This window comes from Ovis aries, chromosome 3, assembly GCF_016772045.2.
Source record: "Ovis aries strain OAR_USU_Benz2616 breed Rambouillet chromosome 3, ARS-UI_Ramb_v3.0, whole genome shotgun sequence".
Taxonomy (NCBI): Eukaryota; Metazoa; Chordata; class Mammalia; order Artiodactyla; family Bovidae; genus Ovis; species Ovis aries.
The window spans coordinates 43,250,379-43,263,490 of NC_056056.1; the positions used below are offsets into that span (position 1 = coordinate 43,250,379).

The window sequence follows — 13,112 nt, forward strand, 5'->3', positions numbered from 1 at the left end:
GAATTTGCTGATTCCCTTGGAATTCCATTTTTGGAAACCAGTGCTAAGAATGCAACGAATGTAGAACAGTCTTTCATGACGATGGCAGCTGAGATTAAAAAGCGAATGGGTCCTGGAGCAACAGCTGGTGGTGCCGAGAAGTCCAATGTTAAAATTCAGAGCACTCCGGTCAAGCAGTCAGGTGGAGGTTGCTGCTAAAATTTGCCTCCGTCCTTTTCTCACAGCAATGAATTTGCAATCTGAACCCAAGTGAAAAAAACAAAATTGCCTGAATTGTACTGTATGTAGCTGCACTACAACAGATTCTTACCGTCTCCACAAAGGTCAGAGATTGTAAATGGTCAATACTGACTTTTTTTTTATTCCCTTGACTCAAGACAGCTAACTTCATTTTCAGAACTGTTTTAAACCTTTGTGTGCTGGTTTATAAAATAATGTGTGTAATCCTTGTTGCTTTCCTGATATCAGACTGTTTCCCGTGGTTGGTTAGAATATATTTTGTTTTGATGTTTATATTGGCATGTTTAGATGTCAGGTTTAGTCTTCTGAAGATGAAGTTCAGCCATTTTGTATCAAACAGCACAACCAGTGTCTGTCACTTTCCATGCATAAAGTTTAGTGAGATGTTATATGTAAGATCTGATTTGCTAGTTCTTCCTTGTAGAGTTATAAACGGAAAGATTACACTATCTGATTAATAGTTTCTTCATACTCTGCATATAATTTGTGGCTGCAGAATATTGTAATTTGTTGCACACTATGTAACAAAACAACTGAAGATATGTTTAATAAATATTGTACTTATTGGAAGTAATATCAAACTGTATGGTGATAAGTATTGTTTCAATTCTTATGGCTAAAGGGAAATAGAGCCTTGCATTATACTCAAAACAGCCATTTGTGTGTGCAACCAGGGCATTGTAGACCTATCTTAGAGCAGCATCCAATATGCTTTCCAGATAATATACCCAGTAAATGACCTAGGGAGGCTTGTGTGCTGCACAGGGATTTAACCAAGCTTAGTGGTTCAGGGAGATTAAACTGTATGAAAATAAGTTTTAGAATGTATGCTCCCTAGCCTATTATCTCTGATCCTTCTCTAGAACCATTTGAAATGGCTTCATTGATCAACATTTGATTCTTCTGTGGTAGAGGTGGAAAACACCTTTCCTTAATTGGCAGACTAACACGTGTGCTTATATTGTTTCTTCCATGTTTGGAGTCAGATGTCAGCTGTTTTATTCTCCGCAATTGTATACCTTAGGTTGGAAATGAGTTAAAACATTGAAGTAGGAAGCAGGAAATTTACTATTTGCCCTAATTTTAGAAAATATGTCCCTTAAAATTAGCTGAAAACATGAATGCTGGGTGGGAGTAGTAAATGAGAAATATTTATTTCAGTTGAATTTTGCACATGTGAAAAATTTGTTAACTTGGTTAAAGATCCTAGGGTTTGTTTTTATTGTGGGGGAACAAAAATCTTTTGCCAGCTCTGGCATTTCACGGTGGTAGAAGTCAAAGATTGTTTCCTTCGGGTTGAAATAGTAACCAAAATATTCTTTACTTAGGGGCGTGGGATGTGGCTGTTGGCTACACATTTTATGGTGGGGTCTTTAATTCAGTGATAAAATTTAAACTAAAAACAAGCCAAAAATTATAGGTTTCTTTATTTTCACTAAACAGGCAATTGAAATACATGGTACAAAAATAAGTGGTAAGATTATTGTAAAATGAAATGGACAGAATAAATATTCAATTTAATTTTCCATCTATGAGAATTTCACAATAAAATCACAGTTTACTTTGTATTATAGATGTGCTTGTTGGGTCTATTCATCTTCACATAAGGCAACTGAAAAACTCCTCAAGCTACCAATAGTCGATTTGGGTGAATTTTTTTAAATGCTTCAAAAGGTTTTTTTTTGCCTTATCAATACAGTACAAACAAATAATTTAGAAACATTTTTAAAGTAGATGATACAAATTTCAGACAATGTAATGCTCTCTTGTTTTACACAAGCAAGTTGTTCAAACTGTCAGCTTTTTCTTGGTGAGTCAGCAAAAAAATTATGTGAATTTGAGGTGTAAGCATATTTACATATTTATTTTTGAAAATTCTAGTGTTCTTTTCCATGTGGTAGTCAAGACTGGGACAAGATGTTTCAGCATGCTTCACTACTCGCTTAATAAATGCAGTTTGGGGGGAAAATACTCCCATTCCTACCCCCATTTTCAAGTACAAATATTTCAAGCTACATTATGGGCTTTTAATAATCCATTCACTCAGTAAAGGGAATTATTGCTTGCTGTATTTCGTAAGTGGTTGCTATGAATTAGCTCCCATGTTCTAAACCTATGCAGTCAGTCTCTGGAAATCCTTGCAGAATGATGGCCATTCTGGCCTAAGCAATGACTTTTTTTGACTTTGGACCAAAATTACCTTTAGCGTGTGTGTTGTCACTGCAGCATGTTTCACATCTGCCCTTGTGTTCCCATTTCAGCTTCAAAATAGCATTGTACTGACACGGTCTATTTGCAGATGAGCTTAAGCCATGGAGCTGCAACGAGAACCCAGGTTTTGAAACTGCCAGTCTAGCTCCCAGTACTGCCACTTTCCTGTGGACTTAAGTTCTACTACTTTAAGGGGACTACTAGGGAATTATACTACAGGTAAACTTGGGGTTTTGTAACTACATGATGAGTCACTGTGAGCCACTGCTGTCCTTAAGGCTTATGTGTACCACAGAGCACTGGCCAGCTGGGCCGCTAGAAGCAAACCTGGCCGTGTTTGCTCACGAAATGCTGCTGGCAGCATCTGCCTAGTCAGAAACGATTTCCGCTTGAGTTTTAAGGGAGGTCTTAAACCTATAGCACTGCCGAAGATACCATTAATAGCTGTGCTGATACTCTTCAGTGACATTCATGAGTAGGTCCAGAGTAGGCAAAGGAAGTGAACAAAAATATCTTTAGATCATTGCTTTGTAAAAGGAATAGTTTACAAAATAGGGTACTCTGAAATAAAATAGTCTGAAAATTTCCGTCGGCTGAAGCTAATTATTAGATCGAATGGCACTTCCAGCATTCAACTACTGTAAAATGCCATTGGTCACTTTGAAGATGACAACCCTATAGAAACAGTTTTTTTGCTAACTAGTTAAGGCATTTTCATGCCTAGCAAAATGTCAGTAAATAAATGGGTTTAACTCCCAAGGGCTTATCCTGTAATACACTCATTGGAAAGGCATGTACCAATTTATAGTCACATCAAGAGAAGGTGAAATAAGAACAGAGGCTTTTAGATATGCCTTCTTTGCCAATTAAGGCCTTTAAGACTATTTTACATATATAATAATCTGCTAGGAAGGTGTTTTGTCTTTTTAAATCTATGTCCAGAACCAAGACTAAAACTGAGACAGCAGAATCAAAATTATGCCTTTAAGCATTTTGATAAATACTAGAATGGCAGAGGCATTTGAAATACTCCACTTTATATAACTGTTACTGAATTTTATAGTTTCCCTTTAGAATTAAAATCTTTAAACATTAAAACTTATTAACAGCTTATTTTCCAGTTTAAACTCTTGAGGATTTTGGTTCAGAGATGGATGAGATGGTGTTAAGTTGCTCAGCTTTAAGTTCTAAACTTCTCTTAAAGAGGATAATTTTCTATTTAGTATTTTATTCTGAGGGATATCAGAAGACTGCTTTATGAGAGTAACTGTTCCAATGTTACCTGCTCTGGGTTCAGGTGATTTGTCCATTTCTTTATAAATGAAAGTTATCTTCCTTTCTTAAGCACCCTCCATCAAGTGAGAACCTAGAGTTTGAGAAAGGATTTTGACTTTCCTGAAGTGTTTACCACATATTTGAGTGCGGAGAACCCTTTCCTCAGGTCGTAGCTTACTGGAATACAAGTAAACAGGGAAAGTGCTTTCCTCCTTCCGTGTACATTCACAGCCCAATAAAACATTTTTAAAGCACTTGTTTTTTGCAGAATGTGTGGTTACCAGCAATGGCCAATCATTTTACTTTAAAAAGCTACAGAGCTGGCTTTAAATGGTTGCTCCTTGGCCCCCCCGCCCAAGGTATTCACATGTCAGCTCCCAAAGCAACAAAGAAATCCCTTTGCCCCTCACCATGAACAGCCTTCACTTCTATAGCTATTTAACCAGGCTGTGTGAGCCTATCCATGCCCTTCTGACTCTTCACAGGGAGGAGTGGAGGATGCCTCCTCCTGGAGGTACCCTGAAGGCAGGTCATTAGTGGGCTCAATGGCAGCTTCTTAAGCCCCTATCACATTCTCCTTTAAAATGTTAGGCAGGCAGATGGAGCCCTGAGCACTTAAGATGATAAAAGGTATCTTAGCAGCTCAAAATAATTTGCAGAGGTTCTATTTGTTCAAAACTTTCTATTAATTTGGAGAGTTTGAGTGGCTTCTACATTCTTCAAAGAGTGATTTATAAGCTTAGTCATGTCTCTTGGATCCTCTTGTATGTCTGAGAATACCAAGTACTGGGTACCTTCTTTCTCATACCAGCTTTCTTTAAATGATCTCCGTACATGGACTAGTTTAGGAGTTCCATCTCCTCTTTTTAACTGGACGGAGGGAGAGGAAATCCTGTAAGCCTCATTCGCATTATTTTATCAACAACTGCAAAGCTACATGCTCTTTGTAGAGAAGCACCAAAGGAAAACCTTAACTGGAAAGAACTCATTTAAATAAAAACAGTAACTCAACAGCCCTTACTTTCAGGGAAGAGAAAGGCATTTTAAAGCTAGCACAATAGAGTCACATTTCCCCCTTGGTTTCAATATTAAATGGCTCTCACAAGGACTTCCGAAAGTTTCCCAATAGCCACATTTTGACTGACAGATTATTACATCTCATCCAGAGAAGATGCCTAAAGAGAAAGAGAAGCATGTTACAGGCAGAATGCTGCGGAGGAAGTGACATGGCAATCATCTGCATTCATTTTAGAATTAAAATGACTATCTAGATTTATTTAATGCAAATACAGGGACTCCCTGGCTCCTGACATACCTAGATTTACCCCTTACCTTCGTTTATCTACAGTGAATTCTCTCCCAGGAAATCTGAGTTAAACGCCAGATTTCGGCTGTAGAAGTTTCAGAAGAAGCGTGCTCGTTGTGGCGGCATATGGTAGCCCCACCGTGGGCAGCAGTCCCTCTTTGCTCCCAGCTTCTGTTGCTATCTGTGACATCTCCAAGGCCTGGTGCTCCCATCTATCCATCCCCTGGCCCTTTCTTGGAGCGGAATGGTGTGTGACGCTTACAGAGAGCGTTTTCAGGAAAAGAAGGTGTGGGGAGTTGTAACTCAGGATCCCTGTGGCTACGTGGCACTGTCAGGAGCTGCTTACAGATGGAGCACCACACGAGCTGGGTGGGAAGACCCTACAGGATAGAGGCAGCCTGTACCAGAGAAGTACATGTGCAGACATAAGAAAGTTGGTACAGGTAAATTCCAGTCGTTTCCATGGGTGGGGAGGGGTGGCACGTCGGCCATTTAAGATGGAAGCACAGAGCACCCTGGTCCTCAGCAGGCACAAGGCTGAAAGTGAGCAATGGAACGTGCTGCTTTCATCATCACAGAAAGTGTCCCCCGCCCCACTTCCTGGCAATGGCAGCTCAGTTCCAGGGGCTTCTCCCAGCCTCTCATTTGTTTCAGTAGCTTTTCTAGTTGAAGCAGCTTCTAAGAAACAGCCAACTATTACAGCAGAAACTCTGTTCCAGAATCAGGCACTGGGGTCTGAGGACAAATTTTCTCCTCTGGGGTTGCTCTACTTACCAGGCTAATCCCCTTCACACCGGCGCTCCTGTGTGCCGTTGGCGTGCTGTCAGGGGTGAGGCTGCAGCCGGCCAGTGTGTCTAGGGAGGCCAAGATGGTGTCGTACAGGTGATCCGCGTGCCTCTCCAGCGCGCTGGGCTGCCTAGAGATCCTGCCCAGGACATCCTTTAACACTAACAAATGAGTTTTAAAGCAGTAAGGCCAAAGAGACAACACAAGTGTACCTTCAAGGAACATACCAGGGTGTAGCAGAAAGCAGGAACATGGCCAGTTTCACAATGTCCACTTAGAAAAAAATACTCCCCTGGACTGAACTGCACTGCAGACTGAATTGCAGTGCGGAATCTATGTTAACTTGTGATTGATGCTGAATTGTTTCACTGGCTCCACTCTGTGGAGTTACACAATTCACAAAAATGCACGAGACATGGTTGTCTGATGACTGGTATTATCTGACTTTTAGAGATAAGACCCCTGGCTCACACCCAGATCCTGTGGGGCTGAAGCCTGAAATAAAAACAGCAGGCCACCATGAGGACTCTGGGTCCTGCTGCCAGATCCTGTCAGCTTCTGTTGGCTGTGGGACTGTCATTTAGCACATATATGGGTGATATGGTAACGTAACATGGGATCGCTTGTGAACCCTTTTTGGTGGGTCCTAAATAGACTTCAAGAGAAAATTACCTCAAAGTAGGCTAACACAAGATGGTTCATGAGGCCAAGATTCTAACCTCTATAGCCCAAGTATTTGAGGGAGGGAGGGGCCAGGTTCAGAGTGCATCACACACAGCAGGCTTTTCTTTTAAAAACTTCAACTTCCTTTGTTAAACACACAGGCTGCTTTTGCTTCCTGTGCCTTTTATCAGCTGTGTTCACCCTCTCCCTAATTTCCTGCCACAGCTGCAACATCTGTGAGCAGAGGAAGGGAAAGGGGAAGCTGTGTTCTCTGCAGAGGATGCTGACGGATGGGTGGAAGGAGGAACAGGCTGTGGAGGTCAGCCCCTAGGGAAGCGACAGCGGTGCAGCAGCATCAGGGCGAAGTGCCGACCGACACCTGAGAACGGCCAGCAGGGCAGGCTGAGGAGCGCAGCCAGGGCACGGCACAGCTCACCTGCAAGGGCGAGGGGTGGTTCTCTCCTCCAAGTTCACCAGTCATGTGAACAGTCCTGTGTGGGGTCAGTGGAATTCAGGGGGCCTTTGTTTTTTGAACTTTTATTTTAAAATGTTAGAACATTTGGTTGGGGCCAAACAAAAGGAGAGCTGGAACAGTGATGAAATTCTCTTTCCCAGTTGAGACTTCGATGTTTTCATTGAATACATGCATACAGGGGCCTGGTTCAGCTCGATGTCAATAGGTTCTAGTCGTCTGATCTAGGATAATGAGGAGTTAGGGCGTAAGGCAGGACTGTTACTTCATGCACCAAGGTGACCAGGTCAAAATGTAGTGAAAACTTGCCAGATGACCAAAGGAAAACCCGTTAGCTGGAGGCTGAGATGAACACATTTGGAAGGAATTAACTTGATTGACCTGTCCCTCAGGTTTTGCCTGTGGCTGAGGATGAAAGCGGGCTCTGAGGAAGTTTGTGGGGACTGGGGTGTCTATGCTCGGGCTCCACTGACTCTGACAGTGTGATCTGGAGGGAAGAGTTGTGCCCCTAGCTGAAGACCCTGTGGATGTCTAGGGGAACCTGTGGTTTTCACAGATTAGTCCAAACAGAGAACTGGGAGGGGCATGGTGTCCATCTGAATGAGTCTGGATACAGATCTGAAAACCACAGAATATCCCAAAGCATCTTTTTTTTTTTTTTTTTTTTTTTTGGCCATGCACAGCTTGTGGGGTATTAGTTCTTCAATCAGAGATTGAACCTGGGCACACAGCAGTGAGCGCGCCAGCTCTTCCCCTCTGGACCACCAGAGAGTTCCCTAAAAAAAAGTCTCTTATTTAGGCAGTAAAATACCTCTAGACTCCTTTGGAGAGAAGAGCAAAGTGGGACATCATTACCGATTAAGTACTGAGAAGTACTACTGAGTCGATTTTTAAATGAAGGTCCAAGAACAACTCGTAGCTTTTAAGAAGCCCACTGTTAACATGTGGCCTCCAGGAAACTTCCTGGCACTGAGGTCTTTATGCTGCTGTGTGTGTGTGGAGGTGCAGGAGCCTGAGTCGGGAATTAGCACACAGGGACTGGAGCCCAGCGGCCCCATGCAGATCCACCGCTCTGTGAAGTGAGTATCAACTATCCACCTCATGGGGCTGTGATTAAATGGAAAAAATGTCAACGGCTCTGGCATGGTGTCTGGCACATAGTACTCAAGACAGTGCTGGTATAACAAGTGGCAAAAGAGCTTGGCATACCAAATTTCTGCCCCAATAAAAATTTTAAAACTCTTAATGCCAAGAGCACAGTGGATGAGCCAAAGCAAAGGTGTCCCAAGGGCAAGGGACTGCTGTGGGCTCACGTGACTGACAATGGGTAAGTCATGCCTGCTGAAACCCTTCAGTGGCTCCCCCCAGCAAAACCCCTCTGCCACGCTCAGTTTTCAGTCCTGGTTGTTTCTTCCTTCCCAGGGGATATCTGGCAGTGTCTGGAGATGTCTGGGGTTGTCAAAACTGAGGAGGTTTACTACTGGCGTTTAATGGGCAGAGGACAGGGATGCTGATAAACATGGTGCAGCAACAGGACAGCTGTCCTCACGGCAAAGCGTCACACGGCCCAGCGAGTCAGCGGTGCTCAGGCTGGGACACTGCGCCACCTCCCTACCACACACCACCCACCACTGCTGGTCAGAAGAGCGCCACCTCTTCCCTTCTCAGGCCAGTGGATCCTGCCCACTTTTGTTTACACTGTTTTGCTTCCAGTGGAAATCCCACTTCACTCCAAAACTGAGGCAAAACACAGATGGGCTTTTTCAGCACTTGCTTGCTCAGTCTTAAAGAAACATAGGGACTGCTTTGAGGGGCCCCTCAATTCCTTGCTTCACCTTAGCATTCCCCTGTCATATTCATCCTATCATACCTGCCCCCAGCAAGGGCAAGGCCAGCTGTAAACACCTGCACCCTGAGATGCACTCTTGAGTCTGATTTTCACACCTTTCTAATCTGGGAATCCATCCTGCGAAAGGGGCTCAAGCTTCGTTTGTGTACCACCGTCCACCTGTCCCCTTCTCATCAGTTCACTTCTTCCGTCAGTCTCTTCCCAAAGAACAGATCGACTGCTCTCAGGTCCTGGAACAAATCCTCCCCCAAAGCAGATAACCAGAGAGGGGTTCAGCCTGCAGGGCAAAAGGAAGGGAGCCCTGCAGGCTCCCCACTGTGTTCTTGGCTCCCCTAAGCTAAGGGGAGCTGGTCTAAAGCCAGCATGCCCCCCAAGGACTCCACCAAGGAGAGGCAGAAGCTTAAAGAGCACTGTTCTTGGGACTTCGGTGGTCCAGTGGCTGGGACTCTGTGCTCTCAATACAGGGGCCTTGGCTTGATCCCTGTCAGGGGACTAGATCCCACATGCAGCAGCAAGGTTCGCACGCTGCAGCTAAAGCTCCTGCATGCTGCTAAGACTGAGCACAGCCAAACACATATTAAAGAAAAACAAGTGCATCTTTCTTGCAGGCTCAGTGCCTGACTTCTCACACCCGCAGGGCTGTGACTGCCTCATCACGTGTTTGTGGGGCCTTGAAGATGCGAGAAGCTGGCAGTCGACTGTGGTAATCAAAGGCAATGGGTGTGGACACGAGGGATTCTTGTACTACAGGCTCCGCCTGGTGACATAGTGGGTCCCAGACTTGCACTGAGAGGTATTAAGCACCGGCTAAATTCAAAACCCAAGCATCTCACCTGGGGTATTATCCAGCAGGCTCTGAAGCAGGATTTCCCCTTTCTGTAAGACACTCTCCGTCAGGGACTGGTGTTCATCTATATCTTTCTTAAATTGCTTAGAGCATAATAGAAAAAAACAGGAAAAAGCTTCATTACCATTTCACGAAAGTCATTAACAAGGATCTTTTGTTTGGTAGTTGGACTCCCCTTTAACCCACCCAGTCTTCAGGATTCCCCAGGTAAACTGCAGTAGTTTAACCTCATCTTCTTTGAGCCCAAGGCAAACCCAGAGTCAATCCTTTTTTTCTGTTTACAATTTGACAAAAGCAGAGTTTTCTTTTCCCTGGCAGAACCTGGCTCCTGAACAGCCTGGAGGCAGGGATTCCTGTGTGGGCTACACCTCACAGGGTCCCCTTTAAGCTCACGGGCCTGTTGAGACGGTCTTCCATTCTAGTGGGCCCGCAGAGCCAAAGAGGTGCCTTCAGCGTGGCCACAGGCAGCTGCAGCCTGCCCCACGTCCTCCCTGTCCCGCTCTCTGTGGACTTGAGGCCGTGGGACGGCGTCAGGGAAGCTGTGAGTCTCTTGAACAGCTGATTTCTTTTCCCCTTATAGTACCAAGCCTTGTAGCCGTTTCTGGTTTTTCCTTCAGCTGCTAAGATGTAAAGTCACATCCATGACCAGCTTCAGCACAGGGTGCAGTTCACATTCTGAAGCTGCAGTTTTACTTTTGGATTTACTATATCCCTGTCTTGTTTTTGTTTGCCCTAATTACCTGTACTTATGATTTTCTTCTTTAGTACTCTGCAGTTTATATGCTGCCACAAACCCACTGTGTTAAGACAAAATACACAAGACAGGGTCACAAGTGAAACGTGTGAACCAACGTACACGTGCTTATGTCTGGTATCTAAGTAGGCTCCAGGTAGCTCACATGTGGGCGTGAGCCAGGCACCATTCTGTGTGCAGCAGTGCTGAGAGTGAGGCCCCACTTGGTGACACAGCTGTGTGGACGACACAAGCGGGCTAGGCTTCGCTAACCGGCAGTGACTCCCAGCTCAGCTCTCAGCTCTACCCACAAAGCAAGACAGGTGCATGTGACCGGCCTGGCAGCAGAGACACGCAGAGGACAGGAGGAGGGATAAAGTGGTGGAACAGAGCTGCTGTGAGACACCTGTTATGAGGGGAGTGGGGCGGGGACCCTCTGGAACGGCCACCCCAGTAGGTCCAAACTCTAAGCAGTGCCCTCTCTCTACGGTGGTGCTGCCCTGGGCCTCTTGGGGGCGGGCCATCACGCTCAGCCTTCCTCTCCTCTCTCAAGTGTGCTCTGGGAAAGGAACTCTGGCAACCACCCTCCACTCAGCAGGAAGCAGCATTCCCACGAGGGTAGAGCAGCTGGCCCACCCAGGCAAGGCTTTGCCCCTCAATTTTAGTTGGCTCCAAGTTGGAAAACAAAGGGTCCCCCCTTGCCTGGGTGTGGAAGGAGCTCTGAGTTGGGTGGTGTGGCCCTGGCTTGGTCACAAGTAAATCACACTCCTATTCAAAGAACTGTCCCAGAAAACTGGACTAAAGCACAAGTTCAGGCCACAAACACTACCCCTGCTCCTCCGGAAGAGGCGACAGAAAGACTTGGTCAACCAGACAGATGTGCTGTAAGCCAGCAGGGGGCTCAGTTGATGTGACTATCAGTATCGACTGATACTTTATCATCCAATTCAGAACACTTCTGAGAATGAAGAGGGCCTACTGATAATTATGCCAGAACAGCACAAAATGTCACAAAATACACCCATTACAAAGTTAACCAAGACCCACAAAAAGATCGTTAAAATAACAAAATCTAAAAAGAGGTAACCCCTACACCCCCCTCCCCCGAATACCTTGAGAAGCAAACTGGGTCATATTTTGGTTTAAATACCATCAAAATGCCTTGTGTGTATTCTGGAGTCAGTGCAATTCAGCTCAAGCCCTAAAAATACCAGTCAGGGCTGTCCAACAGTCTTCTGTGATGATGGAAATGTTCTAAAGGCTCTATTCAATATGGTAGCCACCAGACAAATGTGATGACCAAACATTTGGAATGTGGCCAGAACTGAAAAACTTAAACCTTTTAATTTTACTTAATTTCAATAGTCTTGTGATTTCCTAACAATGAAGATCTCTGCTTATCAATCCCTGAGAATTTGGAAAGTGAGTCAGTTGTGTCCAACTCTTTGTGACCCCATGGACTGTAGTTCATGAAATTCTCCAGGTCAGAATACTAGAGTGGGTAGCCTTTCCCTTCTCCAGGGGATCTTCCCAACCCAGGGATCAAACCCAGGTCTTCCACATTGCTGGTGGATTCTTTACCAGCTGAGCCGCAAGGGAAGTCCAAGAATACTGGAGTGGGTAGCCTAGCCCTTCTCCAAGGAATCTCCCCAACCCAGGAACTGAACCAGAGTCTCCTACATTGCAGGCAGATTCTTTAACAACTGAGCTATCAGGGAAACCTGACACATTTGGAAAATCACACTGCAAACAATCCTGAAGTATTCTGGATTGAAGACAGATAAAATGCACTTTCCTCAAGCTCTACTTGGTCTGGGAAGTAACTCACACGTTAGTTTTCAGCATTGAGGATTTGAAAAGAATTCGGTTTCCAGGAGGCTCTCCGATTAGATTTCAGGAAAAAGTCAATGGATCATGACATACTGTGCATCAGTCATTTGAACTTTTACCTTCTAATCAAGTAACTTACTACCACTCTAGTGAGTGAACAGTCAGAAACCAGGACCACTTATTACCCGGTAAAGCTGCAGAGAAGACTTGAGGCCTGTAAGGCTGGATCTGGGTGCAGTGAGGTGGTCAGTAGTGTCTGCAACGTTATACAGCCAGTGGATCAGCTCTTCCAGCTGACAACAAAATGTCTGTGTAGACAAATAAATCGTGTGTCACCCGTGGAACCGCAGGCTACATTTTCACAGGCTAAAAATATCTGGGGGATCCCAGGCTACAGGCTGCACCTTTCCAGAGCATTCCCCACCAAGGCGTTGTCTCCTCTCTGTTCCCGGTCTGTCCCCACCCCATGACTCCAGATTTCTGCCAGGAGTACATGGAGGGCTCACCTTGGCTGTGTCCGCTCAGTCTGGGAAGGGCCAGGCCTGTGTGCAGGGACAGAGGAGGGCACGCGAAGGGAGAGGGTGGCGGGGAAAGAGCAGCCCAAAAGGGACCTGCCTGACACAGAGATCAGTTCCTCGCTCAGCACTGTACTGACTATAGAACTGCTCCTGGGGAAGATGTGGACATAGGATATGGGACCGTGACCAAGACTGACCTGATCCTACACCTGAGAACAACTGAACTGAAGCTGCTTGTCCCTGTGCGGCTCCTACGCGCCCAGGGAGCCGGGCCCCAGACTCCTGCCAGCCGCTCACCAGGGGCTGTGAGCCCAGGCCTGTAGCCCAGTTTCGCTCTTCCACATGCTAACACCTGTACCACCTGCTCCACGGTACAAATAAA

The 13,112-nt window shown here is 45.3% G+C and overlaps 2 protein-coding genes across 11 annotated transcripts in view; one reads left to right on the forward strand and one right to left on the reverse strand.

Moving 5' to 3' along the window:
* The window catches only part of RAB1A (RAB1A, member RAS oncogene family), a 29,787-nt gene extending 27,974 nt beyond the window's left edge, over nt 1-1,813 (forward strand). The window contains 4 exon segments of one of the 2 annotated variants that reach the window (NM_001161862.1): nt 1-153; nt 155-172; nt 174-189; nt 191-198. In NM_001161862.1, coding sequence (NP_001155334.1) covers nt 1-153; nt 155-172; nt 174-189; nt 191-198 — 195 coding nt within the window. 2 annotated transcript variants of the gene reach the window in all.
* CEP68 (centrosomal protein 68) overlaps nt 1,651-13,112 on the reverse strand; it is a 26,791-nt gene continuing 15,329 nt past the window's right edge. For 2 of the 9 annotated variants that reach the window (XM_042245985.1, XM_042245984.1), the window contains 4 exons: nt 12,398-12,520; nt 9,636-9,732; nt 5,807-5,979; nt 1,651-2,558 (listed from right to left, as the gene is read on the reverse strand). In XM_042245985.1, coding sequence (XP_042101919.1) covers nt 2,403-2,558; nt 5,807-5,979; nt 9,636-9,732; nt 12,398-12,520 — 549 coding nt within the window. In that variant the 3' untranslated portion in view covers nt 1,651-2,402. Of the gene's footprint in view, nt 7,178-9,635; nt 9,733-12,397; nt 12,521-13,112 lie in introns of all 9 variants that reach the window. The other 7 variants (XM_015094309.3, XR_009599809.1, XM_042245986.1 and 4 more) reach the window with 7 other exon arrangements.